This window comes from Oncorhynchus keta, chromosome 14 (assembly GCF_023373465.1).
Source record: "Oncorhynchus keta strain PuntledgeMale-10-30-2019 chromosome 14, Oket_V2, whole genome shotgun sequence".
NCBI classification, from domain to species: Eukaryota; Metazoa; Chordata; class Actinopteri; order Salmoniformes; family Salmonidae; genus Oncorhynchus; species Oncorhynchus keta.
The window spans coordinates 26,292,532-26,308,885 of NC_068434.1; the positions used below are offsets into that span (position 1 = coordinate 26,292,532).

Consider the following 16,354-nt stretch of genomic DNA (forward strand, 5'->3'; position numbering starts at 1 on the left):
CCTTATTTAAACAGGAAATCCTATTGAGACCAATACTTCTTTAACAAGGGAGCACTGCATACAATCATACAAATGAACAAAATTGTTGACAGTTTACAGTTTTGACCCTGAGGTGTAAAAAAAGTTCTTATTTTGTGCATGGATTCAGTTTGCTGTGCACTGCTCAATGTTGAATCCTTAAATTCTTGACTGAAATTAAATAAAAGATTAATGATCATCGTTCTCATCTTCACCATCTTCATCACCACCACCATTGCATCATCCAAATAATGACTAAGGGATGTTGGGTTGTTGAAGCCATCGTTAAGGTACCAGCTATAAGTGCCAGGCCTCTATTTATAGCCTTTAATTATGATATTATTACATATCAGAATACAGGATCCTCCAGACTCTGCAGATTGCAAAGGCTGTGAAGGATACGTGGGAATGTGGGACATGGGGCGTGAGGGGGGTGTAAGGAAGGCAATCAGCCAAACAAACATCTCACCCATCAGTGCTTTAACTTTTGGCTTCTTGGTGTATGAATAAGTGCATGTATGCTTGTGTGTGTCTGTGTGAGAGAGCGAGAAAGAGAGAGAGGTCATGCAGGTAGAATGTCAAAATCAAACGCTAACTTTAAAATTGCACAACATTTATTGGAATACAACACACACGTTCTTTACCACAAGTGGCTGAACATCCATTTCAGTTCCATAGTAAAAGTAAGAAAATATGAATACATATGTAAATTCTACATTCATCAGTACTATTTCATTTTTATAATTTTTCCATCAGATGATAAAATATAAGACAGAGCAGCTGTAAGACATCATCAGGCTATGATACAGGAGAACACCACAGGGTATATGGCATGTTTGTACTGAACCCTATCTGTGTTCACATTTCATTAGGATCGTGCAAGCTCTCAGTGCATCAACAACTGCTTGTCCTTTAAACAACCCTACATAGATTTTACTCTGTCAAGATCTATAAAATGAAAAACATACATACATAGAAATGAATGACAGGAATCATGCCCCTTTAACCATCTGAATTCATTTGCCTCTGACCTTTAGGCTGGTGTACAATACTTTTGTGTTTTCGGTATGTATAAACAATAAGCATTCATAAAAAATGTATAAAATGCTACTATACAATACTGACAATATAATGCTTTTTTAAGTTTCATGTCAGAAAATGATCTGTGGGTTGGTTCCATAGACTGCATGTTCCATCAGATGCGGCCAACAGCATACTGTACATTACAATAAGACCGCTGAATGTTGCTTTCTGTTTTTACTACAAAGTAAACTGATGTGAGGGTTATCATAATAAGAATACAGACAAGATGATCCATCCCAGGATTCAAAGGCTCAAGCCCGATCAGCAGACGATGCTCTGAAGAATGTCTGGTCTGATCATGAAAGTGCCCAGAGAGGATCCTTCCCCAGGAGATGATCACTCCTGGTGAATGTTGCCATCTTTCATCCTCCAGCATTCATACAGCATTCTATGGAATTGAACAGAGATAGAAAAGCACAAAATAGTTCATTATTTAGATCTCCCTATAATTCTAAATGAAGCAAGAAAAACATTATTGTGAGTATGGAATCAGGTACACTGATGGTTGTAATCATACCGTGGTAAAGTGCACTATGGATAAGATCAGGATGATCAAGAGGCCAATGATCATGGAGGCTATCGCCATGTGAAAGGCTTTCCTACCGAGCCTCGCGGAACCCTCATAGTCCTCCTCATCGTAACTGTTCTGAGACTTCAGAAGACCGGAGAGGGAGAAACAGAGAGAGAGGGCAGGAGGACAAGAACAATGGGTACTGTTGAGGCAGAGCAGCAGAAAATATCACTTTTAAACAATTAGAACCATTCATCAATAAATGGTGTAAAAAAGTTTTTTATAATTATTAATCAATTAACTGTGTACACCATTCGTGGACACTGGGGAGATACAGGTAGGTTTCATCCCAGCCAATAAACCATCTAATATTTAGCCAGAGATTCAGAGGGTGACACACCAGTTAAAGAGATCATAATACTACGAATGGAGGGAAGAGTGACGCTGTATCATTGGTGAGTCAGATGAAAAGGCTGGACTGGACCTGTAAACACTCAATCATTTCTATGGGAAACCCTTCTGGCACTGATCAGTACACTTCTCTGTTTCTCACCCTGTCCCTGTGGCATCTTAAATTCATGTTTATATTAAGGTTTGTCAGAGTGCTGTGGATTACTCAGTGTCATGTGCTCCTCATCTTGTTTCTCACAGCCACAAAGCTGCAACAGCTGCCATTGGCACACATGAGGTTTAATGGATCATTAAGTCGATCTAATTAATATAATAAAATAAATCCATCAGAATCAGTCTGTTTGAGAAAGAGATATCTGTTTACCACATCTGCCTGTTTGCCTTCCTCATCTGCTGTGGAAAGTGGCAGAGCTGCAGCATTGTTTGTCAGACTCGGGGCCTCGTTTAAAACCGTGGCGTACATTTTATACTAGATATCTGCTTGCACCATTTCTGAAAAGCCTGCCCATGCACACAATATTGAGATTAATAAACTTGGTGCACACCATAAGTAGCCCATGCATTTTTCCTATAAATCAGACCTGTTGTAAAACTGTGCGCGTGAACGAGCATTATAACTCCGCCTAAAAATTGCCCACCATTCACCTTTTATGGTGACAATAATGTCCTTATTTGCTGTATACTTTGTAAGTATTAGAACTAGGCTAAGACACTATCTAAAGGAAATAGTCATGGAAAAGTGTATCAAATGTTTTTGGAGAATGTTTTCTTTTGCTGTGATATTTGATGTAGTCTAACTGACTGTTTCTGAAAGACAAAACAATTGCAAATTGTTGTCAACCTGTAAGCACACTGTTTGATTTCAATAACGTTTTGCATTTACTTTTTCCCAAACCTAAATATGTTGCACTGCCTGCGAATTCTGAAACATTGTCTACTCTGAAAAATATGAAAACTACAGTCGGCCTACTTACAGTGGTAGCCGGCACATTTCAATGCAAAGCATCAATTGTGTATCAACTGTCTGTTCACCTGTTCAATTCTACTATATTCATAGAGCAAAAACAGGAAATGAAAAGCCCATTTAATACCTGTAGGCCCAATTAAATTAGACATGCACATGGCAATTTGTTGTATGGCTACTTTGGGAATATGAACTCATGTCCAGAAAAGGTGAAAACCATTGAAAAATATATTTATGATATGTATTTTGTATTATATTTATCAATGAAATATTGTCTACTCCAGAAATGTGACATTACATTATTCAGACGTAGCCTACAAAAGGTGAACCATCTGTTCTACGTTAAACTGAGCTTCAGTTCTGATCACAGAGCTAAATAGTTGAAATAGCTTAACTACGCTGAACCAAAGCTATTTATATTTATCTACACTGAACCAAAATATAAATAGCTTATTTACACTAAACCCAAATATAAATGTAACATGTAAAGTGTTGGTCCTAGAATAAAATAAAAGATCCCAGAAATGTGCAGAAATTTGTTGACATTCCTGTTAGTGAGCTTTCTTTGATGCCAAGATAATCCATCCACCTGACCGTTGTGGAATATCAAGAAGCTGATTAAACATCATGATCATTATACAGATGCACCTTGTGCTGGGGACAATAAAAGGCCACTCTAAAATGTGCAGTTTGGTCACACAACACAATGCCACAGACATCTCAAGTTATGAGGGAGTGTGCAATTGGCATGCTGATTGCAGGAATGTTCACCAAAGCTGTTGCCAGAGAATTTAATGTTAATTTCTCTACCACAATGTTGTTTTAGAGAATTTGGGCTACTTCCAACCGGCCTCACAACCTCAAACCACGTGTAACCACGCCAGCCCAGGACCTCCACATCCGTAGGATCATCTGAGACCAGCCACCCGGACAGCTGATGAAACTGGGTTTGCACAACCAATTAATGCACAAACGGTCAGAAACCGTCTCAAGGAAGCTCACTTGCGTGCTCGTCATCCTCACCAGGGTCTTGACCTGATTGCAGTTCGGCGTCATAACCAACTTCAGTGAGCAAAAGCTCACCTTCCATTGCCACTGGCACGCTGGAGAAGTGTGCTCTTCACTGAAGAATCCAGGTTTCAACTATACCGGGCAGATGGCAGACAACGTGTATGGTGCTCAGTTTGCTGATGTCGACTTTGTGAACAGAGTGCCCCATGGTGGCGGGGGGCTATGGTATGGGCAGTATGGTATAAGCTATGGACAACGAACACAATTGCATTTTATCGATGGCTATTTTAATGCAAAGAAATACTGTGATGAGATCTGAGGCTCATTGTTGTGCCATTTATCCGACGCCATCACCTCATGTTTCAGCATGATAATGCATGGCCCCATGTACACAATTCCTGGAAGCTGAAAATGTCCCAGTTCGTCCATGCCCTGCATACTCACCAGACATGACACCCATTGAGCATGTTTGGGATTCTCTGGATCATCGTGTACGACAGCGTGTTTCAGTTCTCGCCAATATCCAGCAACTTCGCACAGCTATTGAAGAGGAGTGGGACAACATTCCACAGGCCACAATCAACAGCCTGATCAACTATAATAATAATAATAATATATGCCATTTAGCAGACGCTTTTATCCAAAGCGACTTACAGTCATGTGTGCATACATTCTACATATGGGTGGTCCCGGGAATCGAACCCACTACCCTGGCGTTACAAGCGCCATGCTCTACCAACTGAGCTACAGAAGGACCTTAGGTTAAATCCAACATATGCACTACAACTGCCTCTGCAATGCAATGCTGCAGGGCAAATGCATCTTTCCATTGGAAATGAATGTACTTCTGGTGTACCAAAATGTAATGACGCTGTCGGGGTGGGTTTGATTGAGGCGTTACACCTCGATCACACCGACAGCTTCATTGCATTTTGGTACACCATAAGCAGTGGCGACCCATCATTCAGGGCAGGTGGGACAGTTAATAAAGCTGCATACACACATGGTCTCTTTTTGTTTTCTTGAGTAAGTCAGCTCCAAAATGCAGGTGTTTCAGCCTAGCTCCGTGCTTCTGTGGTGGTGGGACGAGCCAACAGAAAATAGGAGCACTGCGCCATGATTGGCTCAGTGTTCTGTCACTCAGTTTAAGTCCTTAGTAAGAGTAGACATCCAACATTTTAGCCCTTTGGGTCCTGCCATAGAGTTATATTACAAGTGCCCTTCCAAGAAGGCTCAAGGTCATTGGCCACAGATAAAATTACGTAAAATCATGTTATATGTACAGTAGCTTTGATTGGACTGAGGATGTCAAGATCTTACTTTTAAAGTCTTAGCTCGCAGTCATCATCATGAATTAAGTCGACAATCTACTAGCACATCCTTTTAAATCCTTGTCATATGAAGAGAAATAATGAAGATAAATGATAGATAAAACATATCGGTGCTCATCGGCCATTGGACATAAAGATTACACAAGTTGAAAATCGCAAATTCAACAAATGAGTAATCTGTAAAGAATCAGTGGCTAACTGCAGGCATTGCAAAGCAACCACTAACGTTAGCCTGCTATTCAATGGAGTGCTGTGTGTTTTTTTCCCAGAGTTCCCACCATAAATCCAGAGAATGCCAGACTTTTATGACAAAATTTGCAAACAAAGGACTCCCGCGCCACCTTCACAAGGTGAGTCCAAAAATGTCTTGTATGCTGCTGCATAAATTATGTTATATGCCAGGGAGATATATATACTGTAGCTAAGAAAGTAACACTAAGTGTATGTTGTGTAGTAAGCTGTTAGTAGCCCATGTGCCTCACCCTAATCATTTGGTCTATTTTAACCAACGCGGTATTGTAAACACATTGTTCGTGGCCGGTGTGTGCTTCTTTTTGTACAGCTTCGACAGTGCTACCGATAGTAGTGGTGGTGCTTGGCTTGCACATGCAAATTCAGCACACAAACATTCTACAATAGAATTGTGTTATTTAATGTGTCAATTGAAAAGCTTATTTAACGTGTCAAATAGTGTTATATGACATGTATCTCTTTTGACACTCAAAGACCCAAACGGCGTGCAATGTGCCTCACCCTAATAATTTGGTCTATTTTCACTTTTTCACATTTTCACTAATTTTCACTACTGTTCTAACTTGGTGGTGCACATGTAGCCTATAACCTGTTTTAGAGAAATGTAATCATTGAATATTGTAAGAGCTTTCATTGTCTATTTATATCCCCTCTGTATTTATCCTACAGTTCTGACTTGGTGTACAGAGAGAATACTGTAAGAACGGCCCATGTTCTGAATTCTGTTGCTGTACAAAAGTGCTGAAGAAATAGTTATATTGACTACGTCCGTCTTCGCTTGCTCATTAATGTCTTAATCAAAATTATGGATTGCCTCTTATCCACTTGTCATCCCCTTGTGCCATAGTTTGCACATCTCAATTGTCAGTAGAAACCACATTTTTTTAAGCAAGTCAGCCATATCGGCTATGTTTTTTTTAAAGGCAGTAAATGAGGCTGAATGAACTCTTTTACTGCCAGATAAGGCTCCGCTGAAAGCCAGGTGTAGCAGTGGTAAGGTGTTGGGACTCTGCTGTTGGGATAGCTTTTTGTAGGCCCTAACAGTTTGTGGGTACTGTTTGTCACAGTTATAGTGAAATTAATGTATTATTTAGTGTTGTGTTGTGGCTTTGCTGGCATGCATCCCACATTTTTTGTTTGATTGCCCCACCAAGATTTGCATGCTAAAATCGCCACTGACCATAAGTACATTCATTTCCAATGGAACGCTGCATTTACCTTGCAGCAGGCAGAGGCAGTTGCAATGCGTTCTGTGTGGTGCATATGTTTAATCTACTGAACGTGTGCGTCAAACTGTACGCGTAGACGTCTTGACAGACATGGTAGCAGAAGGTGAATGTTGAACTTTTGTTGCATACATATACAGATGACGCTGCACACTCTTTTACGCAATGATGCTGTCGGTGTGATCCAGTCCTTACAGAGTAGACTACGCGTGCTTCCATTAGCTGGCTTGGTGTAGGAGGAAGATTTTTGTGTGTGAAAAAATATTAATGTCTAGGTTACACTATCCCGCGAATCTCCCGCAAAATCATCTTGTTGTCCCACATTTGGGTCTTTTAATTTAAATGTGGTCACCCACGTCTGAAGGTAACCAGGTACCATTTTTTTAAAATATGGAAGTATGAAAGTAGTTTTGTGACAACAAAAAAAAGGGGTTAACTGTGTCTATATACATATATCTCCTAGATATAGGACAGACACTTCAAAACCTTATTCCTTATGATTAAGTTTTGACTGTTTTGCCATTTATGAACGTGTTATTCAATGCATTTCTAATGGCTGTAGTAGTAAAGGCCAAATTCAGTATTTAATCAAAAATATATACAGTATACACTACATGGCAAAAAGTAGGTGGACACCCCTTCAAATAAGTGGATTCGGCTATTTCAGCCACACCCATTGCTGACAGGTGTATAAAATCGAGCACACAGCCATGCCATCTCCATAAACAAACATTGGCAACAGAATGGCCCGTACTGAAGAGCTCAGTGACTTTCAACATGGCACTGTAATATGATGTCACCTTTCCAAAACCCTTCCCTCCCCAACCCATTAACACCCCCCTCCCTCCCATCTACTGGTATTAGCGTCGATGATTAACAAAAACTAAACAGAATGACTCTCACATTCAATGTAGAAAATAAATTATCAACGCAAAAACAAATAATACATTAAGAAAGAAAATAATGAGGCAGCTAAGGTGACATCTCTAGAAACTGCTGAAAGTCCCCCCAGACCTCATTCAATTCAAAGGGTTCATTACGTGAATTGTAGTCATTTTTTCAGATGGAATATAGGATGTTAGTTTTAACCAAATCTGCTTGGCGGAGTGTCACTCTTCCATTAAATAGCTGTGCATTTATTGGCTGCAATGACCGCCAATTTAATTAATCTGGTTTTGCAGAATCATCTTCAAGAAGAATAAGGGAAGGATCTAGTGGTACAGTAATTTTAGTGACCTGTGATAAGATCTGAATAATGTTATTCCAATAATTGCCTAGCTCAGGGCAGGACAAAAACATATGCATAAATGTGCCCAAGGTGTAAAACCTAAATGTGTTTTACACCTTGGGCAAAATGTAGATTTAATTTTTAAAAATCTTATACAGTCTCTCTGGTGTAAAGTAGACCCTATGTAAAATATTGAATTGCATCAATTTGTGCCATGTGTTAAATTAAAGATGCTGACCATCTAAAAATAGCTATTCTCATCCTCAACAATGAGACCAAGGTCATCATGCCACTTCATGCAAGCCTTCAGAGCGTCATCGTTCCCCAACAGACCTTGAAGACCAGAGTACACGTAAGAAATTCAACCTTTGACTCCTTTACTCTCCAGCCACAGTTGATCAATTATAGGTTTACTCATGGACTGAATCCTACCTCCCTGTTGAGTGGCAATATAATGCCTAACCTGTAGGTACTTGAAGAAATTAGATTGAGGTAACTGAAAATGAAATGCCAGTAATTGAAAGGATAGTAGTTCAGCTTCTCTATACAGATGACCAAATGTTTTAATTCCTTTGTTGAAACAAGAAAATGTAATAGCATCTCTCAGGGGTTTGGGTAAGATGGGGTTATTATAGAAATGTGTTTGTTCATATATAGATTTATACCCTTCTGTTTGTTTATGGATTTCAATCAATAAGTGTTTTTAATGAAAGGGTTGTTTATGAGACCTATCAAAGCTTTAGGTGGGCTAATGTAAGATATATTTGCCAATATTACTTCCTCTATCTGTCTCCAAGAGGGTGAACTTGTTGTATTTTGCCATACCCACACAGCCTTTAACTGAGATGCCCAGTAATACAACTGGAAGTCAGGTAGGGTAAGTCCTCCTTCTGAGTATGGTTCGCATAAAGTTGTGAGTTTCACTCTGGGGGGTTTCCCTTTCCACAGAAATGAAGAGACCTTCCAATTAATTTGTTTGAAAAAAACTTTGCGAATAGGAAAGGAAAAAGTTTGAAAAAGGTACCAAAGAATTTTGGTAATATATTAATCTTTACACAATTGACCCGCCCAGTAAGAGAAATTGGTAGATCCCACCATTAATCCAATTCTTCCCCAACCTTTTTGAGAAGTGGAGTATAGTTCATTTGATATGTCTTAATAATTTTAGAAATAATTTGCAATCCGAGATATGTCATTTTCTGAGGTCTCCAAGAAAACAGCTGGCCTAAGATTGGTTTCTGCATAGCTGCCCTGTTAATAGACATAATTATACTCTTTGATATGTTCATTTTATACCCTGAAAAGGTACCATATTCTTTCAGGATGTCAACTAATGCTCAGAGTGAAATAATGTATCAGCATATAGCGAGACCAGATGTTCACGCACTCCTATACGAACACCATGGATGGATGGATGAGATCTAAAAGCTGCCAGTGGCTCTACAGCCAAAGAAAAAAGGAGAGGACTAGCGGGACAACCCTGTCTTGTGCCACGTGATAGGGAGAACTGTGAGGAAATGTTTCCATTAGTCAGGATCTGAGCTACCGGATATTTCCACAGTAATCTAATCAGACCTACATACTTAGGTCCAATATTCATCCTCTGTAAAACTTCAAACAGTTAGGTCCATTTTATGCAGTCAAAAGCTTTTTTCACACCTAATGAAGCTGCCAGTACAGGCTCTTGGATATTCTCTATATAATGCATAATATTAAATAATCTTCTGATATTATCAGGAGATGAGCGGTTTCTTACAAAGCTTGTTTGGTCCATATCAACCAAGTCAGGAAGAACCTTATCTAGTCTAAGACCTATGAGTTTTGCAAGAATCTTATATGAAGTGTTCAATTAAGTTATTGGTCTATGCGACCCACAAAGCAGAGGATCTTTCCCAGGTTTGAACAAAACTGTGGTCAGTGCTTATTCAAGTGTGTCTGGGAGCTTTTCTGTCTCTATGGCATAATTAAACATATCTCAAAGAAGCTCGATTCGTTTGGGTAAAAAGGATCTTTAGAATTCAATAGGGAATTCGTCTAACCTAGGTGATTTCCCCCCAGCCATGTTGAAAATGGGTTCCCTAATTCCCTCAAATGTAATCTCTTTCTCATAGTACTCTCTATCCTTATCAGTTATAGCTTGTAAATTGAGTTTGTTCAAAAACTCATGTATTGTGGCAGGGGCATCCCCTTCAGACTTGTACAGTGTTTCATAAAACTCCCCTAAAGACTAGATTAATTACCTCAGGACCCTGAACAACTGTATTATTTGTTAGCCTAATACAGCTAATATCTCCACCAGCTTCCTCTCGCCTTATCTGCCAAGCCAGCAACATTCCTGTTTTATCATCTCCATGTTCATAAGACTCCTGAACATCTAATGAAATGGCTACCCAGAATATTTGCATGCCCCCCCCCACATGTAACTCTACCTACATGTACATATTACCTCAATTACCTCGATACCAGTGCCCCCGCACATTGACTCTGTACCGGTACCCCTGTATATAGCCTCGCTATTGTTATTTTACTGATGCTCTTTAATTATTGGCTACTTTTATTTCTTATTCTTATTTATCTTATATTTTTAAGGTATTCTTTTTTTTAAACTGCATTTCTGGTTAGGGCTTGTAAGCATTTGACTGTAGGGTCTACACTTATTGTATTACACGCATGTGACAAATATAATTTGATTTGAAGGGGGTAGATCCAGAATTTTGGGAATACATTCCTTCTACAGCCTCCGGGTAACCTTGAAATCACAAATTCGAGCGCTTTTGGAAATGTTCGTAAGAATCTAATTTCTACCCGAGTTTAGAGATGGCGTCTTCCAACTTCTTGCACTTTTGATTCACGTCCTAGCGGACATCCTGGATGGCAGCCTGGTGGTCAGCATGGTCTTTTACTAACTTTGTCACTCCTCCCTTTGACTTTCTGGTCTTAGAGGAGTTCATTGACCAGCACATCAGTTTTGCGGAGGCGTTCAGAAAGTGTCTCTTGGATTTTTGTTACACCCTTGTCCATCTCCATTCTGGACCATGCTGGTGCTTATTCCAAGCTAGCATCCGTCGAGGCTGAAGAAGGGCAGTCAGAGGTTGACACTTTTCCATGCCTCGTCTGAGGCTTTGCTAGATTGGGCATCCGTTGTTTTGGCGATAAAATATATGTTTTAACTTCCAACTCACTATTAATGAACAGGTAAACCATGTCAAAACGCCTTAACATTTTATGAAAGTGTTAGAGGAAATCGTAGTTAAGATGATTAATTATGTATACATTATTGATTAGAACCATTGATATTCTAATACTATTATGTTATGATATGAAAAGTAAAAGTTATTGGTTAAGCTGTTACTGAAAATGTAAGCAGAACTAATTTGATTGTCTGCCTCTTGGGAAGGTCAAGGGGGAGAAAAAGCTTTTCAGACAAGATAAGAATGTTTGGGTTTTGTTCCATTGGTGAGAGAAAAGTATATCTTTTAGACAGGTTGTAATGTCTGGTTTATGAGGGGAGTAGAAAGCATCTCCGGACCTAAACAAAAAAACTACGGGGCTATCATGGGAAACTGATGATGTCATTTTGAGTTTATAACCTGTGGAAATCTGTGTATGTAGTTAGTACTCTCTGGAATTAAACGCTCTTTAACCTGGCTTTTAAGACTGGTCTCGATCTACTTCATGCATAATTAATGAACTTACACCTCATTAATGAATTAGAAACGAGTGCGAAATTGGTTTTGGCAATTAAAACATAAAGGAATTTAGAATTCCTCTATCAATTTGGTCCTTTGAGCCGGATCGAAACAACTCTACCTGTTATCTGAAGGTAATACGCTGAAAAATCGTGCACGGACAAGTTTTTGACTCGTTTTACTAAAGACCTGACCTCTGAATTGAGGTTAAAATTGAAACAGGCCTGCGTATTATCACAGAGGACAAGAAGGGTGACTAGATACAACGAACAATGCTTATCCCAGTCGGCAGCAGGTAAAGTAGCCTTTATTCTCAAATTTGGGAGGGATTATTTAGGATATTTATTGATTAAAATGTTATAAAGGAGTTGAATTTGATCAATAATAGGTGCTTGAATATTCCGAACAAATAAAATGGGTTTCTACCAGGGGTATTAACCAGGATATCGATAAAAAGGAAGCAGGGTCCGAAATTGACCCTGAGGTAAGGTGCACTACCACCAAATAAACTAGATCTTAATACGGCCTGGTTTTGCAAGCCAAGGATTATTAAGGAGTGATATAGTACGCATTGGAGAATTAGGACGCTTGTTCCGTACAAATAGGATGGCCAATAATTCAATAAACATACCTAAATAAAGTATTTACCTAATAGTCTATCTGTATATGGGAAGCTGACTGCGGAAAGTAGCAGATAGATATGTTAAAACAGGTGAGGATAAATTAGGCTTGGTGAGAAGGCAGGGTAATTCTAGGCGAACAGAATAAATGAACCTGTACAATGCTGAAAGAAATTAATATCAAATGATAAGGAATGATTAGTCTAGATTAGTGAGATTCGAGACATTAACGATTGAAAGTCCCAAAAAGAATATCCTTTGGGTGAAATGTTATTGTCCGATCAAAAGTCTTCTATAGACGTGGTTCACAGGAGAGGTCAACTTAGTCTAGAGTAGTGAGATTTGAGACATTTTACGTTGAAAGTCCCAAAAGGAATATCCTATGGGTGAAATGTTATTGTCCGATCAAAAGTCTTCTATGGACGCGGTTCACAGGATGGAAAATACATACTGATTATTTTTAAAGGAACACACACATAGGCAGACAGGATAGTAAATAGAAGTAACTAAGTAACGGTAAATTACAAATTTATAGAACTGCACGCACATAGAATTTAAAATTATATAGAAAGGCATAGATAAGTGTTTAAAGACATTGCTACTAGTAACGGTAAGGATTAAGAATGGGGAGAAATGCCTCGAAAGAAGCCCCAGAACTAACGGGAGACGAGCGTTACATGGCACAGAAAGACAAGAGAAACATCGATTTCTGTCTAAGATGGAAAAAATAAAAATAAAAATACGATTTTGATGGCCGTTTAAATGTAGAAAAGCTAGAATCCCTTATAAAACAGATACATAAGGAATGTGGCAATAATGTGAAAAGCAGAATAAACAGGGGTTAAGGGCGCTATGCAGACACGTCTTGTTAGAGCTTCGCCATTGCTGGAAGTCTAAAGAAATTATTTTTGAGATCGGTGTGGAAGAACTTGACTGCTCTGCACAGAGCCCTGACCTCAACTCCATCTAACATCTTTGAGATTAATTGGAACGCCAACAGCGAGCCGGGCCTAATCATCCAACAACAGTTTACGACCTCACTAACGCCCTTGTGGCTGAATGGAAACCAGTCCCCGCAGCAATGTTCCAACATCTAGTGGAAAGCCTTCCCAGAAGAGTGGAGTCTGTTATAGCAGCAAACGGGGGATCAACTCCATATTAATGCCCATGATTTTGGAATAAGATGTTTGACGAGCAGGCGTCTACATACTCTTGGTCAGTGTATATATTCATTTCATACCTACAGGGAACAAAAAATGTTATGCTACGACCATACTATTTTGTTTCATTACGACCTGTAATTTAAATTGATTTTTATTTGGATTTCATGCAATGGACATAGACAAAATAGTCTGGAGTTGGTGAAGTGAAAAAATGTAAAAGCGGAAAAGTTGTGCGTGCATATGTGCCACACCCTGGTCGTAGTATTTTGTGTTTTTCTTCATGTATTTGGTCAGGCCAGGGTGTGTAGATAGTGGGATTGTAGCTTAGTGGGGTGTTCTAGTTAAGTCTATGGCTGTCTGAAGTGGTTCTCAATCAGAGGCAGGTGTTTATCGTTGTCTCTGATTGGGAACCATATTTATGGTGTCCTTGTTCAATGTTAGTTGACACAAGTATAGGCTGTTTTCGGTTTTCGTTTCGTTTATTGTTTTGTAGTGTTCGTGTTTAGTCGTGTTTACGTTTGTTTAAATAAACATGGATCGCAATCGACACGCTGCAGTTTGGTCCGACTCTCCTTCACCATATGAAAACCGTGACACATATGTATTCACCCCCTTTGCTAAGAATCCCCAAATAAGATCTAATGCAACCAATTACCTTCAGAAGTCACATAATTAGTTAAACAAAGTCCACCTGTGTGCAATCTAAGTGTCACATGATCTGATCTCAGTATATATACAGCTGTTCTGAAAGGCCCCAGAGTCTGCAACACCACTAAGCAAGGGGCACCACCAAGCAAGCGGCACCAGGAAGACTAAAGAGCATTCCAAACAGGTCAAGGCCAAAGTTGTGGAGAAGTACAGATCAGGGTTGGGTTATAAAAAAATATATGAATCTTTGAACATCCCACGGAGCACCATTAAATCCATTATTAAAAAATGTAAAGATTATGGCACCACAACAAACCTGCCAAGAGAGGGCTGCCCACCAAAGCTCACGGACCAAGCAAGGAGGGCATTAATTAGAGAGGCAACAAAGAGACCAAAGATAACCCCGAAGAGCTGGGCTTTACAGAAGAGTGTCCAGAAAAAAGCCATTGCTTAAAGAGAAAAATAAGCAAATACGTTTGGTGTTCGCCAAAAGGCATATGGGAGACTCCCCAAACATATGGAAGAAGGTACTCTGGTCAGATGAGACTACAATTGAGCTTTTTGGCCATCAAGGAAAAAGCAAACCCAACACATCTCATCACCCCGAGAACATCATCCCCACAGTGATGGTGGCAGCATCATGCTGTGGGGATGTTTTTCATCGGCAGGGACTGGGAAAATGGTCAGAATTGAAGGAATGATGGATGGCGCTAAATACAGGGAAATTCTTGAGTGAAACCTGAAATCTCTGGAAGACTGAAACAGGTTTCACTCAAGAAGGTGATGAGATGTGTTGGGTTTGCTTTTTGCTGGACAATGACCCTAAGCATACTGCTAAAGCAACACTCGAGTGGTTTAAAGGGAAACATTTAAATGTTTTGGAATGGCCTAGTCAAAGCCCAGACCTCAATCCAATTGAGAATCTGAGGTATGACTTAAATTGCTGTACACCAGCGGAACCCAACCATCTTGAAGGAGCTGGAGCAGTTTTTCCTTGAAGAATGGGCAAAAATCCCAGTGGATCTGTGTCCATTTACTTTGGTTGTCTAAACTCTCCCGGAATGTTAACCCTCCAACACATCTGGGATTTGACAAAGTCGTGGACATATATCCTATCCTGGAGTTGAACTTCAGCTCCATTCATGACCGAGCACACATCGTCAGCATTATGTGTACGTGTGTGACGCTGACGGAGGTTCAAAGAGGTGGACAGGCTATTTTTGTAACTCATGAGACTGAACTTCACAGGCACACTGACTCATTAGCCATTCAGTGATCATACACCACTGACACACTTGCACTGAGACAGGTGCATCACACAGAACAGCATGTATAATTTCAAATAAACTGTTGTGACACAAAATTACCATGAAGAGTTGTCATGGCTGAGATTTCACTCATGACATACTGCTAATAAAATTATCAGTGTTTCTCAAACATTTTTAAACACAGTCAAAATAACCAGTCCTCAATACCTTAACAGTATCCAGAGATAAGAGGTCACATATCATTGATCCATCCTCTTTACTTGCCTGTCTAAAGATGAGACGTGTACTCTATTCTTGACCAACATTGAGGTAGAGGCAGACATCATTGACCCAACTCTTGATCAGACTCACCAGTACAGAGAAGACCAGAGCCACGATGTTGACAGGCCAGGCTGGGCAGAAGCAAGTGAGGATGGTCAGGTAGACATAGTTCTTCAGAGGGGGGACCTCCTGGGCCTCCCTGCCCCCCAAGTGGTCAGCACTCACATCCAGCAGCTGCTTGGTCTTCACCTCTGTTGGCTGGGGCGTCCCTGGAGACATTGGACCGGCTAAACAGGTCACACTGGTCAGTCAGAGATGGACAGAAAGGAAGTAGAAGAGCCAGGTAAAAAAGTAAGCCAATGTATGGGAGGAAAAACCCTACCTGGGGACGAGTGTCTTAAGACTGTCTTAGGTGTGAGAAGACTGAAGCAGACTAGGGGCTCCAGCCAGATATGAGAGATTACCTAATTACTTTCAGGGGTGAATACTATCCTTCTTCTGAGAGAGGAGGGGCACTAGAGGACAGAGAGAGGGAGGGACAGGGAACAAAGTGAGATGAACAGAGTTCAAGACAGAAAAAGTGAAGAGAAAGTAGATTAAGGCATGCACATAGGGCCCGATTCCAATTGAGTTAATTAGGCCTTTCTTACGCACGTCTTTCCTACACACT

The 16,354-nt window shown here is 40.0% G+C and overlaps 1 protein-coding gene across 1 annotated transcript; it reads right to left on the minus strand.

The window, feature by feature from the left end:
- Positions 1-614: 614 nt before the first annotated feature.
- On the minus strand, positions 615-16,112 carry LOC118393128 (transmembrane protein 233). Its single transcript, XM_035785465.1, has 4 exons — positions 16,067-16,112; positions 15,775-15,971; positions 1,619-1,753; positions 615-1,489 (listed from the first exon to the last, which is right to left on the minus strand). Exons 2-4 carry the CDS (start codon positions 15,961-15,963, stop codon positions 1,478-1,480), a joined length of 336 nt encoding a protein of 111 aa, XP_035641358.1. The 5' UTR covers positions 15,964-15,971; positions 16,067-16,112; the 3' UTR covers positions 615-1,477.
- Between the last annotated feature and the right edge of the window lie 242 nt (positions 16,113-16,354).

Coding starts and splice junctions, on each gene's coding strand:
- LOC118393128 (XM_035785465.1), bottom strand. CDS start 15,963: ATGTCTCCAGGGACGCCCCAGCCAACAGAGGTGAAGACCAAGCAGCTG. Junction 1,754..15,774: donor CTCTGGTCTTCTCTGTACTG/GTGAGTCTGATC, acceptor GGTCTTCTGAAG/TCTCAGAACAGTTACGATGA.